The 26,915-nt window shown below is 38.1% G+C and overlaps 1 protein-coding gene across 1 annotated transcript in view; it reads right to left on the bottom strand.

Annotated features, from left to right (window-relative positions):
• Positions 1 to 26,450, bottom strand: part of LOC142151907 (tropomodulin-3-like) — a 48,243-nt gene extending 21,793 nt beyond the window's left edge. Inside the window, exons 1-3 of the mRNA XM_075207999.1 lie at positions 26,344 to 26,450; positions 9,288 to 9,484; positions 777 to 933 (exon numbers count right to left, since the gene is read on the bottom strand). Of these exons, the coding sequence (XP_075064100.1) occupies positions 777 to 933; positions 9,288 to 9,413 (283 nt within the window). The 5' untranslated portion in view covers positions 9,414 to 9,484; positions 26,344 to 26,450. The remainder of the gene's footprint in view (positions 1 to 776; positions 934 to 9,287; positions 9,485 to 26,343) is intronic.
• Positions 26,451 to 26,915: the final 465 nt, after the last annotated feature.

Below are 26,915 nucleotides of genomic sequence, written 5' to 3'. Positions count from 1 at the left end.
ACTTAAAAAGGAACAGTGACTGTTAGTAAAGTTGTCAAAGTAAGGCCATCTGTAAACTATAGGTGTACAGGTAAGAATGACCTGTGAAATTATTCCATTTAAGGCATTGTACATTGACAAGTTTATGGTCTCTCTGACTCACAGGCCTATCAGTGGGCAGCTAAGCTGAGTTAATCAGTCACTAAACAAGAGAGGTCTGGCCTATTTACGTGTTTTTACCATTTGTACTGGGTCTAACACTTTCCACTTTAAAGCTTGACATGAGAAATAGAGAAGTCATCATATACGGACAGAAGACCAGATCCGCACCCACATGTTGAAATAACAATCTTTCAATAGGTCTTGTGGTCAACAATTTTGATTAAAAGAGGAACTCCAACATGTTTGTGGTTCAAAATACTTGAATATTTTTTATAGGCCGCTAAACTGTATCAAATAAAGTAGGACATTCCAATAATAATACAAGAAAGAATGAGAAAAATGTAATATATGCTTCTCTATCAATTGCATCTATGAAAAGGATCTCTGTACCAATTCTCCAAACACACTTTGAACAGGCAGAATGGTATAGGATCTGGTTACGTTGCCACGTTACAGGATATGGTCACCAAATGTCACCCCTACATAAATACTGAGGATGTGTCAATCATTGCTAAAAATGAAAAGCACTTTATGTCCCCCGAGTTTCATTTTCAGGAAAAAAAACCATAAAAAACAAAAACAGGAGCCCTAGGTAAACTGCATATGTATGCATACATAACATATGGTTGGTATACCTTTTTTCTCTCCAGTAAATGGTACAACATCATCAACATCTTTATGGGCCAGTGCCTCCTTTTCCAAGTATTCCAGCAGATGCTCTCTGTCAAAATCACCTGTGGACTTATGCATTGTCTGGTCCTTCTGTCGAAATCCTGCTGGCAGCAGTGCATTCTGTGACAGAAGAAATACACCAGTTAATGGTTTGAATGATTTGCAGATACATTTCAAAGTAGTAATTAAAGCCATCTACAAAAAAACGCAAAGAGTACTTTTGGTGCTTAACTTATTCCAGTAATTTATTATAGATATCAATTGGAACACTTTGTAAAAAAAACAAAACCAAAAAAACACAAATCTCATTTGTTTGGCTAAAAAATTACTCAATATTTTGTCCAGCAGCATTTATAAAGTCTCCTAGGTCCTAAATTCTAACTCCTCCCCCAATGTTTACCCAAGAGCATAACAACCAGATGTAGAGAGTGTATGGCAACATTTGCACAGTTCCAATGGGCAGGTCTGTCATGTCATACAGTAAGTATACAGTCCTTTATACAACGCCACAAGTTGGGAAATCCTGTAGCCATTATTACTGGTTTGTGCTACAGTATTATAGCTAATTGGTCCAGAACCAGATTTTAACACCCAGTCTGACTCCCAAGTCAAGTTTTACTGGGCTATCTTACCCACATCATCTTTAAGGCTCCATAACACCATACTCTCACATATTTGTATAAAAGAAATCCTTGCATAACAAGTAATTTTTTATGCCCATTGTTTTTTATGCCAACATGAAGAATGTATAATGATAAGTTAATAAAACAATGAGCAGTGTGCCTGCCCTGCAATTGTGCCACCCTAAGCCTTTCTACAAATCTGGACCTGCACACATAAAACGATCCTCTTGCATATACACATAAAAGGTGTGTATAACTATAAGCTATAAAATGAAGATTGACCTGAACAAAGGTACAGTAAACAGTTTCAAAGTCGTTGTGGAATATGTCAGCAGCTGAGGCATGTTGAAGACTATACATAGTAGAAAGCGAGTTATGTATATACATGCTATGTATGCAGGAGCAACTCTTACCTTTTAATAAATCTATTTCTACCAACCACACTAATCCTGTGCATTCTTTGGTTTCAGTATGGGAGTTTTTGATCAGACACTATTAGGAGCAGCATGCATCGTGTGGGGCATTACAACTATCTGCATGTCATCTGTGATAGAAAATATTCCATTCTGGCCTCACTATCCATGGTTTTCATTAGCCTGGTAGAGAACAGCCAGGGACTCTGCCTATTCCAAGGCTCAATTCAGGGAGGTTGCCTTTCATGGCATGGTAATTGAGGAGAGCCTGCTCAGAACAAAGGGGGTGTCAGAACTGGTAACCAAAATTTTATTACAGGCAAGGAAGAATTCTCCAGATATGGATTACAGAGTATGGAAGACGTTTATTGCTAAGTGTTCTAGATGGAATTCAGTAGCACCTGCCATTCCACAGATCTGTCTCGTGCCAGGATGGTTTCAGCACAGGCCTTATAGCATCTACGCTTAAGGTGTGAGCATATTCTTAGACACCAAGTTAGCCTCATAAGATTTGCTTATTCAATTCTACAAGGAAGAATTAGCCATACATCAGGCCTTACGTGGTGTTAGTTTAGTTCTCAATGCAGAGATGTCTGACACTTTAGAGCCTCTGCAAAAATTCTCCTTGAAATGAATGACAAAGTTGTTTTCTTGATAGCAATTACAGCTACCCACAAAGTGGTTGAGCTATGGTGCAAAGAGACTTTTTTCAATATTTACTTGGATAAAATAGTACTCAGGCCTAATCCAGAATTCCTACCACATTAATCAGGAAGTAGTGCCACCATATGTTATCTACAGCAAAGAGAGGTTAAAAAAAAATCTATAGTCGCTGGATCTAGAAAGAGCAATCTCCATATATCGGTCTAGGACAGAAGCACTCAGGAAGACAGAACAAGTCATTTTGCTAACAGTGGAGTCCAGAAATGGGTAGGCTCTCTCTAAACACTTTCCAATTGGATCAAAAAAGTTATTAAACAAACCTACAAGAGTAATAGACTCAAAGTTCCAGAGAACCTCAGTGCCCACTCAACTATAGCAGTGACAACAACTTGTGCAGGCAAGGCTCAGATTCTGCAACTTTGCAAGGCAGCTGAATGGTCATCTATTCATACTTTCACTAGTCGTCATCATCTGGATATCCCATCCACCTTAGATGCTCAGTTTATAGGACATGTTCTAGTTCGGCTCCCAAATACATTTTTAATATGCATCATATCTGGCTCAGTATGATCATTATGTGGCCCTCCCTATTGTATTGCTTCGGTACCTTCCAAAGATATGCCTGCAATGGAGTCCATAGGAGAAAAGAACAGATTATAATTACTGATAATTCCTTTGCTTTAAGACTCAAAACCAGAACCAGCCTAATTTATCACCCATGCTTGTAATGCTGACGTTTATACATTTCAGAAATAAGCTTGGGAAGTCACTCATAGGGTAAAGGAAGGGCTACCTGATATACCATCCAGGGTGTGTTCTTTTGATGCCTGTCTCTAACCAACCTGGAAAAATCTACCCATAGATATGGCTGCCATAGAGTCTCTCCATGAAAAGAAGGGGGGCGGGGGGATTGACTCAATGCTTTTTTCTTGTGAGAACACTGGTTGGCATAAACATTTTATGGAGACAACAGGCTGGAATGCAATGCTTTTCTATGGCACTGCACGAATAAGCAATGGTCTAATTAATAATTTCTTTATGTGAACAGACGGATGTGATCATAAGTGGGGCACAGACAGGTTATGTGTCAGGCACAAGCTAGTACAGTGTGACGTACAATGTGTGCTGGACAGTTTGAACTAAGTTTTCATGTGTCGCTTACTGTTCATTGTAAGCTATGATGCAGTTACCTACCAATGAGCAGCACTACCCCTCAAGCACTTTATATGTAGAAGGTTATAATTACAAAATTGTTAGCTCCAAATGTCTGGATAATATTGTCTAACCCTACAAATAGCAATCCCAAAGCACTTACCAAGGACTTTATACAGTCATAAATCATGGAATTCTTCTTTCTTCATGGACCTTAGGGTTTCCCAAACCCAGTCCTCAGGGCTCCCCAACAGTGCAGGTTTTCCATATCTCCTTGCTGGAGCACAGGTGTATTCATTACTGACAGACACATTGTAACAGCTCCACAGGTGGTCCTAATTATGTCACATGTGATCCAGAAAACCTACACTGTTGGGGAGCCCTGAGGACTGGGTTTGGGAAACCCTGGACTATATGGATTTGAAAATTAGGGATTCAAAATATTTAATTCCTTCCAATCTAGAGGCCTTTCCTTTGCCCTCAGCCTCACCTCCGCCTCAATGGAGGACTGGGATCAGAAGACAGGGCCTCTTTTAATTTGGCTAAAGAGGTTATAATTTCTTATAAATTCTAGGTCTCGATCAGTCTTTATATAGGTTTGGCAAGTAGCAAGAAGTAAGGGGCTAGTTTTTATTGGGGTGAGGATTGAGTCTGTGCATCTCACTACAGAGTAACACAGACAGCGCAGTCCATGTAGGGAAGAACATGTAGTGGCCGGTATTGTGTTTTTAAATATAGTGTCCAGAATTTCTCAAGCTAAATGTGGTCGCCTAAAAAATAAGATGAAATATACACATTACTCTGATATATGCTTGAACAGACCCAAAGTGAACCTGGAAATATCAATCATCATAGTTAACTATCCCCATCAGCCAGGTAACTTTGAGACCATGCTGCAAGCACTGGAAATAATACTAAAGTAGTATAATAGAATGACTGCAAGCACTAACTGGCTCTAAACTGTTAAAAAGTATCCCCATGTAACTTTCCTGCCTTGAGTTCCACAGCTCCAATAACAAACCCTGAGGAAAGATTACAATGTTCTACAGGAAATGCAAAACAGAAGCCAAACAGACACATATTCATATACAGAAGCTTTGAAGACAGACACAAACATCTTATGGAAACAGGTTTGCATGCTCTACTTTACTCCTGTGAGGCGTTAAGAGGATTGAAGGATTAATTGGACAGGTTACCAAGTTCTGGTACAAATTTAAGTTCCTGTGAGAAAAGTTACAAGAGCCAAAATTGAACATTAACAGATATATTGGGTGCAGTTTTATGAAACCCTGTAAACGTAAACAGACCTAAAACTATTCCCATTTATTCACAGCTGAAAGACTGGAAAATATTGAGAGCTCTCTAATCAAGGGTTGTGGGCACATTCAAATATTGTAACAATCACGTTTGCTCCTGGTAAATACGGTCATGTGTTAGGTGCTGCAACACTAAGAAGTAATCTAATAGCAAATCTATAAAATACTATCTACAAACACCAAAAATTCTAATATGTTATATGGGAGATTAAGTGCATTATAAAACCTCCCTTTGTACCATTCATTACAAGGACTTGCACAAGTGCTGATGCCGCTATTACCAATCTGTATATCGTTAATTTGAATGATAACATACTATCTAAGGCAGGGTTGTCCAACCCGCGGCCCGTGGGCCACATGCGGCCCAGCACGCCTGTAAATGTGGCCCAGAAGGAATTTTGGTTTTGGCAAGGGGGCAGCGCTGTTAATGGAAAAAAAAAATCCTGCAAAAAAAAAAGAAAAGAAAATACTTACCTTGCGGTCACGCGGTCACGTCAGCTGGTACTCTGGCTCCCTCCCTTGTCTCCTCCTCCGTGCGGTGCTCGCAGTGAATGTCGGGCGTGATATCATCACGCCCAACATCCATTGCGGAGCGCAGCACAGAGGAGACACCCGCGCGAGAAGAACAATCAGCAGCACAGAATTGGAGAAAAGAAGAGAAGAGGACAGGAGAACAAACCGATTAAAAAGGTAAATTAAGGGGGATTATTTTTTTTATTATTTCAAGAGACGCTGACAAGTGAATAAAAGTCACCTGGTCCTGGAGCATCATGGACCTTATCTCCCTGCTACATACTTCTACTTGTATTACTAATGGGGCATTATATATTATTCTCTTTGGCCCATTATAAGTTGTTATCCCTTAACTAACATAGTGGTGTAATTATCAGAACAGGTGACAATTTGGGGTCACAGTGATGTATATGTCAGGTACCGCAGGCCTGGTCAGGGCACCCCGATATACAATGCCTGGCTTAAATGCACTTTATTGATATTGCATCGAAACAATACAAAAAGTGATTATAGTATAATAACTAGAGGATTTTTTTGAACAGGGCGATTGAAAGGTAAGTATAGGGGGATTTGAAAAAAAGTGATATATATATATATATATATATATATGTTAACTATGTTTTCAATTGTTTTTTGATGATCAGCTATCGTTATTGTTAGTGTATCTTATGTGCGGCCCAAACCAACTTGTCGTCTTCCAATGTGGCCCAGGGAAGCTAAAAGGTTGGACACCCCTGATCTAAGGGGTTTCTTATAAACGCTGATAAAACTAGCAATTTGTGTCTCCAGTGTTACTTCACATATTTTAGCTTAGTGAAGTGCAAGATAATAGGATTTATACACATAGGTGTTGAAAAACAATGCTATTTAAAGACAAAAACACAACCTTGTACTTTGTGATCACTTTAGCAGAGCATTAGAAGCATGTTCATTATTGTGTTCAAAGTTTCCTGACAGCACAGTGTACAGTCATGGGCAAAAGTTTTGTGAATGACACAAGTATTGGTTTTCACCATCTTTGCTGTTTCAGTGTTTTTAGACCTTTTTTTAGAAGGGTATACTGAAGTAAAATTACAAGCATTTCATATGTGTCAAAGGCTTTTATTAACCATTACATTAAGTTTATGCAACGAGTCAATATTTGCAGCGTTGACCCTTCTTTTTGAAGAGCTCTGCAATTCGCCCTGGCATGCTGTCTAACAACTTCTGGGCCACATACTGGCTGATGGCCACCCATTCTTGCCTAATCAATGCTTGGAGTTTGTCAGAATTTGTGGGTTTTTGTTTGTCCACCTGCCTCTTGAGGATTGACCCCAAGTTTTCAATGGGATTAAGGTCTGGGGAGTTTCCTGGCCAAGGACCCAAAATTTCGATGTTTTGATTCCCGAGCCACTTAGTTATCACTTATGCCTTATCGCAAGGTGCTTCATAATGCTGGAAAAGACATTGCCCGTCACCAAACTGTTCTTGGATAGTTTGGAGAAGTTGCTCTTGGAGGATGTTTTGGTACCATTCTTTATTCATGGCTGTGTTCTTAGGCAAAATTGTGAGTGAGCCCACTCCCTTGGCTGAGAAGCAACCACACACATGAATTGTCTCAGGATGCTTTACTGTTGGCATGACACAGGACTGATGGTAGCGCTCACCTTTCCTTCTCCGGACAAGCGTTTTTCCAGATGCCCCGAACCACCTGAAAGGGGCTTAATCAGAGAAAACGACTTTACCATATTACTCAGCAGTCCAATCCCTGTACCTTTTGCAGAATATCAGTCTGTCCCCGATATTTTTCCTGGAGAGAAATGGCTTCTTTGCTGCCCTTCTTGACACCAGGCCATCCTCCAAAAGTCTTTGCCTCACTGTGCGTGCAGATGCACTCACACCAGCCTGCAGCCATTACTGAGCAAGCTTGCACTGGTGGTGCCCCGATCCTGCAGCTGAATCAACTTTAGGAGACGGTCCTGGTGCTTGTAGGATATTCTTGGGCACCCTGAATCCTTCACAACTACTGAACCTCTCTCCTGGAAGTTCTTGATGATCCGATAAATGGTTGATTTAGGTGCAATCTTACTAGCAGCAATATCCTTGCCTGTGAAGCCCTTTTTGTGCAAAGCAATGATGACGGCACGTGTTTCCTTGCAGTTAACCATGGTTAACAGAGGAAGAACATTGATTTGAAGCACCACCCTCCTTTTAACGTTTTCAGTCTGTTATTCTAACTCAATTAACAGGACAGAGTGATCTCCAGCCTTGTCCACACTCTCGCTTGCATTAACGAGAGAATCACCGACCTGATGTCAGCTGGTCCATTTGTGGCAGGGCTGAAATGCAGTGGAAAGGTTTTTGGAATAAAATTCTTTGTCATGGTAAAGAGGAACTTTAAAATTAATTGCAGTTTATCTGATCACTCTTCATGACATTCTGGAAATTGAAAACTGCCATCATAAAAACTGAGAAAGCAGAAAAATAATATTTGTTTCATTCTCAAAACTTTTGGTCATGACTGTACAACGTACTTTATGAAAGTTCCCACAGAACTCCACTGTATTTTACCAAGCCTTCCTTAGAATTTCTGAGTGTTGCAGGCAACATTTAAGTAGACAAGCAGTTAACAAGCAGTTAACATCAGAAATGTACAGGTCCATTCGTATACATTATTATCAATTTTAAGAACGCATGCTAAATGTTTATAATAATTGGGTATATATACACAAGGCTATACAGCGAACACACAACCTGTAGCCACAATGGATGGAGGATTTCAGGCTCTATTACACACACTACTACAACAGGATTAAAATGTACACTGTTTGTTAAGTTCTATGGTAGACGATTATCACTTTGTACTGTCCTGCAAGCACTGTAAACATACTATTAAAACACCACAATTGCATATAGATAGTGGACACTGCTGGCACCTAACTGGCTACTAAAAAGATACTACTGGCTTCTGAATTTCCTATTATTTTGTACTCATACAGAGACAGAATTTATGATAACAGATGCAGATATCAGAAATAAAGTATGGCTGCTTATGTTGAATACATTGCAACTATTCACATTAGTGGATAATGCATAATTTAAACATCTCAGTTATATTCTGCCCCTGCCTATGGGGAGATTTTACTACTGTCAAACTTCTGGGCAGCAATATCTGATAGCATTGGCTGTTGGTGGCTGCAAGGTATGGCTTTCCATTAGTGGGGACTCTTACAAATAATTTCTTCTCTAGTGGTACAGCTATGAACATGGAACAAATACAAAAGAGAAAACTGATGAGGTTAAATATTTAGCTTTTTTGCTAGAAACAAAACTACTTGTTTGCACAACTACATTGTGTGTCTATAAAAAAATAATGGAAGAAAAACAAAACATATTTTAGGAGTTTATTTAATAAGAATTACACCATAGCCTTTAAAAGGTGTTCTTTTAGGTAATTTTAAGTTGTCATTGGATAAAATCATGGACACCAAATTCTATAAAAAATAACGAACTCAAACATTGTATTGTCAGGTCTTCACACCTCTACAGAACCGTACAGAAAGTCAGCCATCTTTAATTACAAAACTTTTTTTTTTATTGTTTTACTGGTTTTCTACTTCATTCAACTCTTAAACCTCATTACAAACTTTTTTGCCATAGTTTTTATTTTATTTAACAAGTTTAGCACCAGTTCTAGCAAAATAAAGTGTTTGGAATTAATCCACCCAGCAGTATCTTCCTAGAATAACAATGTTATCTTGGATGAAGGTTTGACCACAATATATAGTGTGATCAGGGATCACATGTGCGCTCACCTCTGGATCAAGCTCTTCCAGGACATTTTCCAGTTGTTTTAGGTCAGCTTCAGAGAGGTTTCCAAGGAGCTCGTCATCATCCATTTCCCTGTACTTGTCCAAGTCTTTCCGGAATGCCATGGTCATCGTTCCAGCTGACTTGTTAGGTGCCCCCAACACCTGACAGCGTTTTAAATTACCTTTAATGTCACTGTAATCTATCAAAACAAAACAAAGATTCAAATAATTTGTGTCACTTAAAATAAAAAAAGTGAAGTACATGCGACCAAACATCGAGATTTCTAGATTTGCATTAAAAGAATAATAAATGTTCCACAATATATAAAGCAATTCATATTCAAATACTCATTTTGCTATATTACAATGGTTTGTATAAATAAAAACCAACCATATTTTCAGTAAATTTTTATAGCAAATTTAAAAGACCCATGTTTGTTGGGAGAAGACAGGAACTAGGATTTCCATAGGTCGCACAGGCAACACCAAAATTATTCATCCCTCCTTTCCCATATACACACACACACACACACACACACACAATATATTAACCAATCCAATTAAAAATAGTACATTTAGATTAGGATAACTACACTGATGTCAGAAACAAGAAACGCTTTATAAAATGTATGCTGCTATAAATCAATTTTATGGCTCTGGGCGCTCTATGCAGACTTGGGGTCTAGGCCTATGACGTCAGTGCCTATAAGCTGCTACGAAGAATCCACTGCAATTAAAGGCACACTAATTTGATTTTTTTTTAGCGTTTTATCGAATTATGTTATAAATCAATGTATTTAAATTAAAAAAAAGTTTCAGTACATTATGCGACAGTGCCTTCTTCAAGGAGCAGTTTAAAAGCCAATGCGAAGCGCCAACTCTGTTCTAGTCATCTATCCAGGCAAGACCTCCTTTACTATGTTTATTATTTTATTTTAACAAGGTAACATGGAAGCACTCACAGGACTTGAAAAGGTGAAACAAGAAAGGATTAATGGCCTAGACAGATGTTTCAATTGGGAAGCAGCAAGGAAACCTATTAAAGTCCCATGAGAGATTCCATCCAATCGTGGTTTTTTTTATTCTCAACAAAAAAAAAAGACAAAAAAACCAAACCCGCCAAAGCATGGTGGGGCTAGTAAGTTTCACAACACCTGGAGATCCACAGGTTGGGCCTGCTCTATGACTTGCACCCAGGCGTTAGCGCTTGAATAAGAATGCACTGTAACCCTCTCATTGATATACATTATACACATATGTTTTATTGTATGTCCAGGCATAGACATTGCATAAACCAGATTTTTTAGGAATGTGCCATGTAATTTACAATAATAAACTATGCTGTTTTATCTTACACCTAATGTACAGTATGTGTAAAGAAAAGTAACTAAACTTGCCTGTCTAAGACAAACTTAAAATGATGCTCAAGATGAATGTGTTATTTTGTAGGTTACAGTATAAAATTTAAAAAATATCATTACCATTAAACAAAGCACTATGCCTCCGTGTCTTCAAACAAAAACATCTAAGGAGTGTGTATTATGGGATTAATGTTTTACTTATGTTTATATAAACAGAAGCGGAGAACGCATGCTCACTACAAAGAAATAGCTTCAGTTTATTTTCTTGTAAAATCCAAGTAACCACTGTTCTGTAAATAGCTTTACCTTGAAAGTACATAACTTCACATAAGCTACAATGTAAACACTTTAGGTCTTGAATCTTCATACAGTTCAACTGTTTAATGTAACACAAGATGTTTACATACAGTGTGATATTACATAGCTTACATATTCCATGTGTCTTAATTTTCTTATGACGGTCTTGAATTTTGGAGCTGGAAATATTTAACATTGACTTTATTTTGCCAGAATTCCAGAACAATGCTCCTCTTAATTTATGAAATGGATCGAGCAGAAAATTGTACTGGTGAGCAAAAACCCACGGCTAAATCCCTGGTGCACATATAACAAAGGAAATCCAAAACAATCTAATTAAAAGCAACACCACATAATTGGCTACTTATCCGTTTTTCATTGAATACTCATTTACTGAACATACAAATATAGTAATGACCAAGATTTAAATACCAACAAATCAAGCCCAGTAGCCAACCAACAAATGATGTAGTTCAAATGCCAAGCCATAGGTGTTTAAACAGCTTTTTAAATATGAATACACTCAAGCCCAACTTAACTAAGGCTGGGTACACACTATAGGTTTTTCAGCCGACTATTTGGTCAATCGAGCAATAAACAACCATTCGAGCCAATATCACAGTGTGTATACTTAAATGATGAACGACAGTCGTTACAAAGTATTGATCATCTTTTTTTTTTTGATTGTTCATCAGAACTATAAATCCCGTTCTAACTTCCTTCCAAACCCACAGTGTGTATGAGATCACGACTGAATGCTTGACCAACGGCTGATAGTTCATCAAACAGCGACTCCTTTCTGGGCGTGTATAAATACATTTCTGAGGTCTCTACCTCTCCCACGTGGTGCGATGTCAGAACGTCAGTCAAATGGGAATAATCTGCTTTTATTGGAGAAGCAATAATAAACCTGTTTTACATGTTCAATATGACAATTATGTGTTCCTGTATGCAAGTGTATACAACATGTATTCTTACCACATGTGAATACACACTTTTTTTATTTTTTTTAAATACAATGGCATAATAGTCATATTTATGTGTACTGATTGTACATATTATGGCCATTAATACCTTTATGTGTAGTGAACTTTCTTAAAATAATGGTTGAGTAGGAATAGAGGTGTATTGATATGGCAATTTGTGTAATTGTACACCTATGTACACCCTGTCTGTGCCAAAAGAACATAGATGTATATTAAAAAACCGTAGTAAATGTGCAGTTGCACAAAGATTTGTTATAGAAGGAATGTAAATGACGTATTTCCTTTTACGGAATCTGAGTTTGTGGGAGTTTTTGCATATTGCATATTTGCATATTGCAGGGAGCGCTAATATTGTTTCAGTGTGTATGGAGTTAATATCTTTTGAGACAACATTACTACTAAAATCACTGGTTGGATGGTTAGTCGTTCAAAAATTGGTTAAAACATCTATAGTGTGTATGCATGAATCAACAGACTAATCGAAACGTCAGTCTTAGGTACAATCGTTAAAAGAGAATACATTAGTCGGAAAATTCTGTAGTGCGCACCCAGCCTACAGATGTGTCACCCACTCCCATTTTATTTAGACAAAATAAATTGTAGATGTTCCATTCTTACACAATCTAAAATGTTCAGATATAGCTGGTTTTCAGCAATAGAAGCACTTAACAGGGCCCATTGCAGTCCACCATCTATGTAATCGAAATATCACTTTGCTTGTGAGCAAAAGAAACCGTAATGAAAAAAGACAAGTTTAAGGAACCTCTGTTTTCTCCCAGTTCCTTTGTAAAGACTTGAAAACAGGCTATTAAACATTAAAATAAGGTTATGAAGTCTGATACAGTGCCCAAGATAAATGTAAACCTTAAGCTTACGAAACAAGGAGGGGTAAGGGGAGTATTTCCTGCTGACTGCAACAGTGGAAACATTAAATAGTCATCAGTTCACTATCAAGTTAGGAAACTCCTTCCTGAAACTAATGACACAGTACACTGCAGCTAAGAACTAGGACGTAGCAAGCGGTGGTTCTTTGGATATCTTCAAAATGATAAATATTGGTGTTGGGCATTCAGGTATATATGAGGGAGTTCAACATAATAGCCTTTTCTTTGTTCGAAGCATCTGCAAAGTATGTTTACAGAAACATATGCGATTGCAAACTATCAAGAGAGCACCCCTAACAGCTAGGTGCCCAATGCCAACATTCTGAAAACACGTTGAAACAACTTGTGTGGTAGGTTAAACATAAACATACCAATTGTCACACTATGTATAAAAATGGAAATGGGATGCTTATAATGTCAATAGTCCACCGTTAATGTGGAATCAGGTCTTAATAATAAAAATACATTACAATCTATTGATAACAGGATCACTGGCAATGTACCGAAACACCATTAGCTCTCTCTGTATGATGTAAAAGCATGGAAGTTTCTATACAGAACATGACAATGCCTATAAATAAAAGTAATATTAATTTTGCACATTTAAATGAGCTAGTGGTGTTTAGGTACATTACTGGAGATACTGTTATCAATAGAATACGTAGGGTGCGATCAACTTGAACCAGTCAAGTGTAATTACCTGTACTCATATTTAACATTAATGAGAATTTTGTCGTTTAGTGCACTGATACAATGATGTATGCTTTTTTATTTCTTATAAAGACCCTTTTTGCATTTATTATACATGGGGGCCAATTCAATTACCGTTACTAAGGAAAAGGTGCGCAGTATTACTATTAGTATGGTAATTTTAATGCAGGTTGACAATCCAGGTTAAAATCACTGCATTAACAGTAATACCATTTTGCGCTGCGGTATTCCTAGACTAATTGAATTGGCCCCATAAAGTGTGAAACAAATGCAGCTCTTGGTATTTTGTTCATGTTTTGATGTATGAGAGTGGTTGAATACCTCCCACCTTAGCAGCTCTTAGAGGAACTCAATTGTGCGTGAAGTCCCACCTGAGTCTCACGTGTTGAGGCTCCGCCGGATGTTACAGTACTAAAACATCGCTGATTTATTATTGAAACCTCACAAAAAAAAAACAACAGGAATTTTAGACTGGAAATGCACACATCAATCGAGGCTCCCACTGGACTTATAAGGGGGGGAATTCCGTTCTGTTACATTCATTCAGGAGCCTAGAGAGCAGTTATATTTATATCTGCAGGGTAAATCATGGGTTCACAGAGCATACGATCATGGACTTCCCTGCTGCATTTTTTTTTATGTCAGAGTAAGTAGAAATTACTGCTTGCTATGATGCCATTGGCTGAACCTCAAAAAAGCCACCAGCAACATTTAAGCTATTTTCATGCGGTATTGAAGCATTTTCAAAGTGAATGCCAACCAAATGAAGGGAAACAGATGGCAAAGCTGAAATCATGAGTAAGCTAGTTAGCAGTAATAATTTACTTGTAGGCTATTTAAACAGAAATCCATAATGATCACACAAAAAAAAACAAGGTGCTTTTATAATTAAACTGCAAAAGTTCAGCAATGCCTGGAGTAAACTATGGAAAACACCAATCATCACTTACAAAACTTTTAAAAGGAAACAAAACATTGATCTAACAGATTATTGACTATTTCCTTAAATAACTGGTCTTTTTGGAGCTCTACTCTGTGACTCAAATATGAAGAGGAACAAGGAAAGCAGTGATTGTTTGTAACAAACTGGGGTGTCCAAGCTCAGTTATCAGACAAAGCATCATGTGGATATGTACAATAGAACCATTGAGACACTGCAGGTGACTGGTAAACAAACAGTCTCTGGGATAAAGCCGGTCTACACTTGCTGAGGTGTTCATGCATGTCGGGGCATTTGCACCAGGGTGTGTTGTGATAGCTGTAGTACAAAAGTCTTCATGTGTAAGAAGTACAGGTGCTGCTGGTGGGAGAGATACATTAAAAAGGAACTCAAGCTGACAGATGCTTCTATCCAGACAGTACTTCTGAATATTTAGATGTATATCCACCCTGGAGGAACACACTTGTACACTACTTATTTCCTTAATATTTGAACAGCAATATGTGCAATAGACTGAGATGATAAATTAGCAGGGCCAGAGTGCTTAAAAAAAACAAACACTTAATTTTGGTCTAATGTCTGGAAAATAGCCATTTCCCAGCTTATTAAAACCGGGTAGAAAGTATCAAACCATATCACAATCATCATGTGAGTGTCACGCGATCGCTCACAGCCTACCCTGAGACAGCTATTTGGCCAGGCACATTCTGCTGCTGGCCGACCACTGGTTGACTTGTGATAAGTGTTGGGATTCAGCTGGTGTTTTCTACTCTTTAAAAAAGGAAAGCTGACCTTTAAATACATACAATTCTCTACTTAAGAGAGGATTAAGAAAATGAAAAACTTTTTAATGAATACCAACTTTTGATTCTTAATTCAGTTAAAAAGCTTCAGATGGGAAGCACTGCACCAGGTCTGTGTGCACAAAAGCTCCAGGCAGAACAGAAACTTTGCCCAATTTTTTAAGCAGTTACCTAATAAAATGTCAGCTTGATTTCAATGTTCATGCTCACGCAGACGAGTATAATTTAGATATCCTGCATTCCATTAATGCAGAGTTTTGATCCTTGAGGAAAGTGTCTGCACTTCAAGTCTACTTCAAGGTAGAGTTGCAGACGCTAGATCTACCTTCTAGACCCCACCTTTCTTGTGAAAAGGACATATTGTTTGAATTTCTAGTTAACCAAGGTTAAGTATTTATCCTAAAAAAAATATATATATATATATATATATATATATATATATATATATATATATATATATATATATATATATATATATACATATATATATACACACACATACATATATACATATATATATACACAGACACATACACACATACACACACGGAACCGTAATTTAACAATAATCAATATACATTCCTGGTTTAGTTACTGCATGCAGTTCTCAGTATCAGTTATTCGCATGTGTACTGAACTAAAGTGTATAATAACTGTATTAAAATTCTGTCCAAACACAAAAACTTAGTACAGTGTAATGTCCCATGTCTGTTTAGAATAGAACAGAACTGTATTATGATTATATCCAGCAGTCAGGTCACGTTGGTTAGGTATAATTGTTTGTCAGTATGAATATTCCATGACATGCTAAAAGGTTCACTTTCCAACAGCACAGTGTCTGGACATTGCTTTTAAATGTTGACAATTCTGAATCATTTGATGATCACATGCTCTGATCAGTTGCAGCTTTACTGCAAATTCCCACAGGTCATGCTACTCACTCATTCCAGTCTTACAAGGATAGAAAATAAAGTACATTTTGCGATGAAGTTATTCCCATTGTTTTGGGTAGAAGAATTTTGCGCAGCCGAGCAAATATACATACAAATATGTAGAAAGAAAACTTTTACTTTCAAATGCCATTTCTCTTCATCAAAATGGAAATATAGTTGATGAGAGTCAAGGCACACTGGAGTGTTTAATGGCTTCTGACGTAAGGAGTGACTTAGACATTGGTTCAGTAACTTGTTTGGTGTAAACATCCATTTTAATTGTTGAATAAGTACATGGGGACACAAACGGTGAACGAAATAGTTAAAAGGAGTTTAGGCACTTAGAGCATTCAGCAGTTTGTGTTTGGTGCATTCATCACCTATGATTCCTTGCAGTGTTTCCAGCCTAGTAAATCACCAGTGGAACATAATTTGGAAATAAGAGGGGAGTCCACAAGCAGATATTAATCCACATTCCAGCATCCTTCTCCGTCTGTCCTGAAAGATTTCCAGCTGTGGAAAGTGGTCTCAATTTATTCCAGGAACAGAGGGATTGGAGATGTTATGACCTCAGGACGAAAAATATGGGACAAATGCATATCAGCTGACTATCATACTTCACTCTTTGGAAAATACAATTTAGCCCTGTAATTAAACTCATGTATGTTCTTTAGAAAGTCTGTACTAGGATTGTGAATTAAAAAGTTCTGTTGACTTATGACAGGGTTATCCAGAGGGTATCCTATTGGTTACATGGAAACTAATCCACGTATATTGTAGTTCTTAGATTCCTAATAAAGTCCCACTGTCTATTGCCTCAAACCAATGTTTAAATTATTTCCTGCGAGCATATGTTTTTCAATCTATTTACAGCTCTTCCCATAAAAAGAAACGCAAGCACCAATGAATAATATTCCTAGCCATACACTCAGTAGGAGTCGCTCAGACCAGTATATGTTTGAGAACAGTAAGTTGTGATGGGTTGGCCCTATGGTGGCCACCATTAACGCGGAGCTCTTCAACCAGAATTTATCATAACCAGATTACAGGATTACAAGATACTTTTTTCATATACTCCAGTCAACTTAATAAATAGGGGTATAACTAGCTAGCATATAAAGTCAGGGCTGGCGCAAAACCTGCCCCCCCTTACTGCGTTGCACCCCGGCTACTTACCCTTAGCAGGTGGAAGCGCCATCGTCTCCTCCTGGGACTGGGAACATGGGCCTTGGCTGTAACACCATAACCAAAGCTCCACGGTCCCAGCAACACTGATATGAGGGAGCAGCAACTACCAGCTTCACATGAAAGAAGCTGCAGGCTGCTTCTCTTCCTTCAGCAGTCAACGCTCTGTGTGGAGGCGCTACGGGGCCATTACAAAATACACATTATGTAATTTAGTGTTTTATGTGCCTTGTAACAACTGGCACCCCAGACAACCACCTAGGTTCTCATAGTGGTAGCGCTGGCCCTGGATAGTGTAATGCTACAATAGAAACCGGGTTAATTATGGGACTCATTCAGTAATTGGTTTGTCATAAGAATCACCTAGACGATTGGAACAGTGCAGGCTCAGTCACCTACACACAGCGCTACGCATTCTGCAACATCTCACTGACAGCAAGCATGTAGGAGAGAGGCAAAAAAAAGGTATAGAGCAAGAACGAAGTTATGGTACAAATGATTACATCTCAAAAATGAAAACGTAATTAAATCAATAAATGTCAAATATTTCTTAAATCAGAAAAGAGAAACTAACTTGCATTTAAGACTTGACAGCGTTCATATTTAATAACGTATCATAATTTGTATCCTTCCCTGATCGTAATCTATGTCTATACCAATACATGCTTATCTTCAATATCTCTACTTATTAGCGAGAATTACATACTAATTGATCATCAAATTTACTTCATCAAGATTCACTGTCTTCAATTGTGCAAAGAAATTTACAAGTCAAAGAGAGGCCTTTCTAGGTCACTGCAACGAACAATACATGCAAAACACAATTTGTCTCCTATCACATAACGTATTATACCTGCAGCAAAAGAAGTCAACACCACCCACAATTGAATACTGTCAAAGTATTGAATCACGTGTGTGTTGTTCTGATGTACACCTACATGTAAATGGATAATTTATTTTGACAAATTAACTGTCACCATCATCTTGTAATTTGTATCAGATCTTGCCATCAATGACCATGGTGAAAAGAGCCTCCAGCACTAAAACTCTGCTGACGATGGGAGATTTAAATCAGCCATACCAGGAGGCTTGTAGTGCAAGTGGTACCTGACTGGATAGCTGTGACCAGGGGACTGATTTGCATACACCTCCAGTCCATAGTGTAATGAATGCTATAGATGTGTGTGGTCCTACAGGAAACTCTTTTGTCCATTATCACAACCGGGCACGAAGGGCACTGACACCAACAGCAATGGTACACAAGTGGCAAGGGCTGGGGCAGCTACTTAAGAAAGTTTCATCCAGAAGTGTATAATTCCCTTTTCTGCTGCCATATTTTGAAAACAAGCATTGTTTCTAGTTGGCCTGAAGTTTGAAAATATAGCAGCCTAAAATCTCACATTATCCTGCCTTTCCAATCAATTACTCTAGAACTTTGGAGGCATCCACAGTTATTGTTAGCTTTTCTACAGTACGAAGAGTTAGCAAATACCTTTAAATGTTAAACCACAAAACAGAGGATATTAATACAAGTATTTAAAAATCTTAGACATCGCAAAAAGTTTGTTGCAGTGTTAAAAAATGTATTCCATTTTTATTTCTAAGTATGCCCTTGAATATGTGAGAAGTCTTTACGGCATTTAATGGTTTCCCTAGCCAATGCGCCTGTTCTTCGGCTTGTAAGTAAAATACTAAAAAGGTAGCTACAGGGAAAGCCATTCACATGTAAACATCTGAAATATGCACCCTGCCATCTGCTAGTTTGTGAAAATCCTTTATACACTAACACATTTCATATCTGAAGTCTGATTTTTCATTCAGGTGAAACCCAAGAAACTACTGAGGTAAAGATACCAGAAACTGGTTTCTGTGGTTGAGCTTACAGATTCAGGCCCTACCGTCACACACATCAAAGGCTATAGCAAACAATCAAGGAGAAAAGCCTTTATCAGGCCTCATAAAGGGAATGCAACATTCCAAAACAGTAGGGTGAGGTCACTTGATAATTAAGATCTGAAGCAAAAAAAATGCTGAGAACTTCCCCATTGTGACTCACTGGCCTCCAAATCTACACAGTTACAGGGCAGAACCGTCTTCTCACAGTGAAACAATGCTATTTCCATTCCCACTCTTCAGTAAAAATAATAATATATATATTTAAGTTACAGCATTACCAAGTGAACAGAGACATCTGCTAGGGTGCATTCCGAGCTGACAGCTAAGTACACATTAAATATACAGACAGCTATAATACACATATACACAAAAAGAGGCATTCACATTACTTGAAATATGTGATACTAGGTTGCCTATAGATACACAGTGCCTTGAAAAAGTATTCAGCCTCCATTCCATTTTTCACACTTACAAAAATCAAACACTCTTTTTAAGTCACCCAAAAAAGAACGATAACAGCAAACCATAATGTAATAAAAACATGTCATTGTCATTAATGTTTATATTTAGTTTAGTCAATATTTGACTGAACCACCTCTGGCAGCTATAAGAGTAAGTAGTATTTTTGGAATAGTCTTCGTTAATTTGAAGATGAAGCAATTTTTGCCCATTGCTCAAGCTGAGAGAGGTTAGTTGGGGAGAGGTTATGGAAAACAAATTTGAGGAGTTGCCAAAGATTTTTAATGAGATTGGGATCAGGAATCTGCTATTAAAGGATATTTATTTTCTTCATTTTAAACCACAGCAATGTTGCTATGGCAATGGATTTAGGAACACTGCCCTATTGAAAGAAACTTCCATACCAATTTGAGGTTTTTGGTAGAAGGTAACAGGTTCATATTTCAATTGATCCCAGTATTCTGCAGATGAAAGTATTCACCAATATACTATACATAATACACTAACACTGCCATACTTCATGGGGTGGTGTGGTTACTTGGTCGATGTGCATTGTCCCATACAAATCTTTTAGCATTCTGGCCAAAAATTCTACTTTAGTGTTGTCAGGCCCTACTTTCTGTTACATCTATGCATTATCTTGTAGATGGCATTCTATACAATCTTTGCTGGTAAGGATACACACTCTCTTGTAACCCCCTTATAAACACTTTTTTGTGAAATCTCTTGGACATTATCTTCTACAGACTTCTGTGGCTTGTTCAATGTGACAGTGGCTTCTCTGAAGAGTGCTCTTCTTGCCCAGAAACTAAATTTAGGGGGAAGGGTGGCCAAATTTATACAGTGTGGCTGCAATTTTCTACTTCAATGGACTGCATGGAGCTCCAGGGATGTTGGTTTTGCAAAGGTCTCGTATCCTGTCTAGATTTGTGCCTCTATATTAATGTCTGACCAGTTTATTATGCTCTTTCATCTTGTCTTTTGTTGTTTTATTTTAATCTTTACCATGCTGCAGTATCTCACAGAAAGAGGTATTTACAGTTGCAAAATAATTGATAATACATGATCCACTCATTTCTTACATAGGTCAATTCAATGGACAACTTGTGAGATTGTTAGAGAATATATTGCACCTGTGCAAATGTGAACTTGCAATGACAAGATGATCTGAAACTATATGAAAGTATATATCTATACCTTATAAAGGTAAACTTTTCTAGAGGGGCTTTCCTTAATGTGTAGTAAGGTTTTCGAGAATTTTGATTTGTCGTGGAATTCTGATTGTGTATCAGTGCCCCAAAAATAAATCACACTTCTATCTATTTCAAAATCAGAGCCTGCAGCAAAAACAGGTCAACAATTAATTGGCTGAATACTTTTTCAACACACTGATGTGTCAGTCAAGCACAAAGAAGCATAAAATTACCTCTAGAACAATTGTCTATCCTATTGGGATGACACCTTCTCTCAATTTGACCTGGGGACAATATTTTTTGCTTGTTATTCCTCTGTGCCTGGATAATTTCAACACTAGAAGATCAGGAGACTCCCCACACAAAGTGATTGTGGTTAAAAATAAAATTAAAAAAAATGTTGCAAAATGTATCCATTTAAACACCTGGAGGCGCAAGGAATTTTATCTGTATGCTAATCACTCTGAGAATCATTAGGGATATATCATGTCTAACAGGAAGCTACATTCTGTGTAACTACTCTAACAAGTTGGTCATGTTGAGGCTGAAAAAGCAATGTTAATAATGGAACAAAATACAGTAACGTTCCCATGGTGTTCATATAACTAGACAATTTGTCTGAACTTTAAAGTACCAGTGAGGTACTTTTGTCTGCCGGCACACCCATGTGCTTTCTCATAAGTGCTCAAAATCCAAGGCTTTATGATGATAGTCCACCTTTCAATTCTTCAATTACAAGTTGTATACAAACATAGGGTAAGGGGATAAAACACATTTCTTTATTTCAAATAAAGATGCATTTTTCTTGAAATATTTATAAACCATGTATATAACTGCAAACCTAACAAAGACTTCAGTCTCCAAAGACAAACAGTATATCCAAAGTAGTATATGTTGTGGTTAGAGCCTTTTAGCATTGAATTGGCTGTCAGTGAACTCCACATGCTAAAAACAGTCACACTCATCAAACATCAACTAATAGAATTGCAGATTCAATTTTAAAAAAGTTAACCTGCAAGAACAATGGTGGGCTACATACAGCAATCAAGGGGGCAACAATTAGCCCTCGTAACCAAATTAATTTCCATTACTGATCTTCATATTTTGATATCACAGAGTAAGTGAAGTGCAGTCACCTAGTCTAGTTAGTTTGTTTTTGGTTGAATGTTGATTTCTTCTCATCAGTTTGATCAACTAGCCACATGTTAACCTACTGTTTGGGCTGCATGACCAGCTGCATTACATTCCACATGTCTATCGTCTTAACTACTGCATTTAACTGTCCCTGACAAAGATTTCTAAGTATCTAATAGCACAATGTTACAGAACTTAAAGGATTTCATCTCCAATAAGAACTTAAATAAAATTACACACATATCTTGTGATATTCCATAATTTGGAGCAGCATGCCTAAATTCTATAAGAGAGGTTTAAAAAGGATTCTTGTCTTTCCCTCTCTCAATAACTTTCTGGGTAATGGGTTGATAGATACTAGATGCATAAACAGATACATATATATTATCAGACTGCTATCTAATAACCCTTTCTCACCAAAATCCCAGGTCAGACACGGGATAATGAACACTGTTTCAACTCGTGTTACAACCCTTCACACCACACTCAGGTCCAGAATACATCCCAGGTCGCCAGCTTTCACACTGATCCTGTGTCTGCCCTGCTTTATCAAGTGGACTCATTAAAAGGGGACAACAGAGTCTCATAAACAGGCAGCAGAGGCCAATGAGCCTGCTTTTAACAGAACCCGGGTAAAATAACCTGGGAACACCTTTCATACTGCAGTGTATCCGGCTCCAACATGGGAAAAACCCTGGTTGCGACCCATTCACACCAACACTCTACCCGAGTTATCCATGCCTTGTGTGAAAGGGGTGTTAGAAACACTCCACAGGACTTGAGCAACAATTGAGCTTACAACTGGTGACATTTGAGAGGCATTCTCAAAAATAAATAAGTACACAAACCAGAAAATGTTAAACTTTCCCCAATGTATAGTACACATGTCACCACACTGAAACTAAGCACCTGTGCAGTCCAAGGTAACAAGTTAAAAATACATTTAAAATGTGCTAGTGTACAGACATCATAGTCAGTAATCAAACCTCCAAACTGCACACACTGATGCCACTGGGGATTGCAAAAAACTAAACCATATAATACTTGCAGAACCAAATAGAGACAATTCTCTATTCCGCCTACATCTAAATACAAAATCAGTATTATGTTAAGAATGGTGGCAGCAGGGAACCAGAATCAAGAAAACAAAAAACAACACTAACAATTTGTTCCTGTTGAAGCTATTGTGTTACAAATATTGAATGTTCACTTCTCTGTTAAATTCTGCTAACAAAGGATCAGGCATAATACAATCTAAGATAAGATACCCTTCAAGGATCTTCTATATCTGGAACTAAAAATGATTTTGACCTCCAGGGACATCACATGCCCACTAAAAAATAAATACAACTCAGTTTTACACACAAATGGATTTACTGGCCAAGATAGCAACGTCTGGGGAGGAGACTATGTTTGCAACATCTGACGAAAGGTGTTGGAAGGATGAGGGATATTCTTTACAGAGTATGGATATGGGGCATGAAAAATGAGATTTAGTTTTGCGGGATGAGATTTAAATGAGATCCAACAGGTGGACAGGGAGCAATGACAAGGACGTTACCTGCTTTGTAGGAGGATACATAGCCTATTTCTCCCCCAAAAAAAGACTTGACTTTCGGAGATACAAAATGAGTACCATTAAAAGTACCTTCCAACTGCACGTCTGCAGGATTTCTATGGGCACTTAGACCAATGTAGTAAACTTCAAAAAACACAAAAAAGTGACATATGTTATAAAGGGTGCCGATATCCCTTAATTAATTGAAGGCAGACATGAAGCTAAACCAGGTAGTATTTTAGTAGAATTTAAACAGAATCATCTCCCTCGTTAATTAAAAAGAAGATATCAACAAATACCAGGAATGAAATAGTCAATACTCCTACAAAAATGACTGCTGGCAACAGACTTGTACATCCATTGACATCAATAGAAAGGGCTCCCACATCTTTCCTGGCCCCTTAATTTTATATTATGGAATCTACATTTTCATTACTTTGTCCACCCCTGTATTAAATGTTTAGTAGGTTGCTACATTTCAATCTTTTCACCGTGTTCTTTTTCATGTTCATCCAAAAAAACCTGCAGAGCTAGGCACAGATTCATTTACTGGGGGTTCCAAGGATAGTGAAGTGGGTGTGCACTGTGAAACACCCAATCAGAAACGCAAGTGCACATAAAGGTGGCACAGGGTTTAGCAGTGATGGCTCACAGTGCTGGAGCCATGGGATCGATTCAAACAAGGGCATTATCTGTCTGCATGTTTTCTCAGTATTTGAGTAGGTTTTCTCCAACAGCCCAAAAACATAGTGGTAGACTAACTGGCTACTGACAAAATGTAACCTTAATGTGTGTGCTTGTGTGGAAGAGAACTGACTCTAGTCTCCAATGGGCTAGGGATGTATGTGAACTATTAAAACATCTGTAAAGTGCTGTGTAGTGTGGTGTTGCTATATAAACAGTAATGACAATAATAAATACGAAAGGTGGTTTTGAACTGTTTGTGTTTCATAAATGACCCTTACAGTCTTTCTTTTGTGTCCTGACCAAGGCCATTGTAGCCTTCCCTCTTGGTCACTGCCGATGGTTAATCACAAGCTGCGACACTCATGTTTCATCATTTACAATACTGGGTCACTGAAACAAAACTACGATTGGTTCTTTTTATTATTTGCTTCACCCACCTTACTAAATGCCAACTTTTTACCTTTATTGGTAGAACACACCAACACTCTCTATACAACTGGCAATGAACACAAAATAATATTTACATACAAAGAAGTGAGTTCCTGTTTCTAAAAACATGGGTGACTAAACCAGTCTGTCACCATAGGTTGTATAACAATCTAACATTTTTCCCATTGTAAGCAAGTGATGAAGAATATTTAACATGCTGGACTGCTCACATTTGTCAGACAAATAACAGCGTCCCAGGTATTTGGAATGACTTCAGCCATTACATTGTTTAAGTAGATGTGTAATTACAGAAACATGGCTAAAATAAACATTTGCAAGATATGTTCATAAACATGTACAATAAAGATTTTAAACGTGAAGGAAAAGCTGGGTAGAGGATTCCCACCGATTCGGAATAATAGAAGAACATTCACAAAACATCTATCTGTAAACATAATAAAGATAAAAAGTCCATAACACAAATAACAATGTTTAGCATTACTGCACAATTGATATTTGTTTTCCCAAATCCACAAAAATATGGCTGTTACTACACTAAACACATTTTGGGTGGTTCACACAAATGCGCAGGTAAAAAGCAGGCAAATTAAATTTTAAAAACACATCATTAAAATGTGTCCAACGTGTTTTTTATTCATTGTACCTTTACAAATACATCCTATACTGTGCATTAAAGTATGGGAAACAAGCTGTGAAGCACATTTAAAAATGCAAGTCTCCATAAAAAGAGGTTCTATTTTTTTTTAGAGCAGAGGTGTCCAAACTCAGTCCTCAAGGGCTGCCAACAGTTCATGTTTCCAGGATTTCTTTAAACAGACACAGGTGAGAATCTATTTGGCTGGTTCAGTAATTATCCCACCTGTTTCTACAGACAAAAATCCTGAAAACATGTCCTGTTGGTTGCCCTTGAGGACTGAGTTTGGACACCTCTGCTTTAGATGCTGAAGAGCACATTAACAGGTATTGTCAAAGCTGTCTATTGGGGGTACAAGGAGATACATTTTAGCTCAAAGATTTAATAATGCAACAGAATCCAGACCAAAAACCCATTAGAGGCAACGTACCATTGTGACATATGTCACAAATACCAATTTCCCCCAAACCAACCTGTGTGGTACAATCATTGCAATGAATCACACAGCAGAATACTTCAGATTGCACACACCCCAATGAGCAGTACTTCTCCCTGTTTAAATGTCTACTCCTGGTAACAGAAAACATTGCTTTCCAAAGCCCAACGCTATTACCCCAGGAACTGGCAGCAAATAGCTCTCCCGCTGCTAAGTGCACGTCCCAGCCTGGGGATGCCAGGGCACACTGGGACATGTAGTTCTGTCTGGCTACAGGTTGCTTATATCCGCCTTACACATAAACTACCAGAGCAGCAACTCTGACAACACAGCCAGGTAGGCAGTGTGTCCCGGGCTGCGTCTAGCTCTCCGTGCAGAACTTCCTGGAAACATCAAGTAGCTGCAGACAATTCAATCCTTACGCGTCCCGTGCTTACTGACAATTAGTGCACAATACGAGTTTACTCATCCAGGAGCCCCTTACAGTACAGAACACAGAACGTGCAGTCTTACCTCAGTATAACAAGCCCCCTGCACAACTGCCAGGAAGCCGCCAGCACCCACCAACCTATACACACACCAAACAGAAGCTGCTCCCGCAGCAGCACAGCGCATGCGCAGGCACTCCCTGGGACCGGGGCGCGAAGGAGCCTGGGAGTTGTAGTGTGGGGGAGTCATCCGCTTGGAATCTGTGTGACAGACGTAGATAATTATCTGAAGGGTGTGTCACTGTCATGTCGTCAGGACAGGGGTAAAGCAGGTTTCGTGTCAAGTGAAGCAGTGCACTGTACGTTTAGTGTATTCTTTCCTCATCTATGTTTAGGGTGCTTGCTCATACAGTGCTTAGCAAAGATCATGATCCTTGTAAATTAGCACTGACTTTCTTATGTAAATATTATATATATTATACATTTATTTACAAAACACTTTCATAGTTAACTGAATACAGAACACAAGCACATTTCATTCCCTATAGAAATTATCCCTAAAAATATATATCGGGATACTGTATCCCATCGTGTAATTGCAATTAAAATGTGATAGCCTAATTTACAATGGAAATGTATTTTATAACCAAATAGGGA

Source organism: Mixophyes fleayi, chromosome 4 (genome assembly GCF_038048845.1).
Source record: "Mixophyes fleayi isolate aMixFle1 chromosome 4, aMixFle1.hap1, whole genome shotgun sequence".
In the NCBI taxonomy this organism is placed as follows: Eukaryota; Metazoa; Chordata; class Amphibia; order Anura; family Limnodynastidae; genus Mixophyes; species Mixophyes fleayi.
The sequence above is the reverse complement of the archived record's forward strand: the minus strand, read 5'-3'. Positions and strand labels throughout refer to the sequence as shown.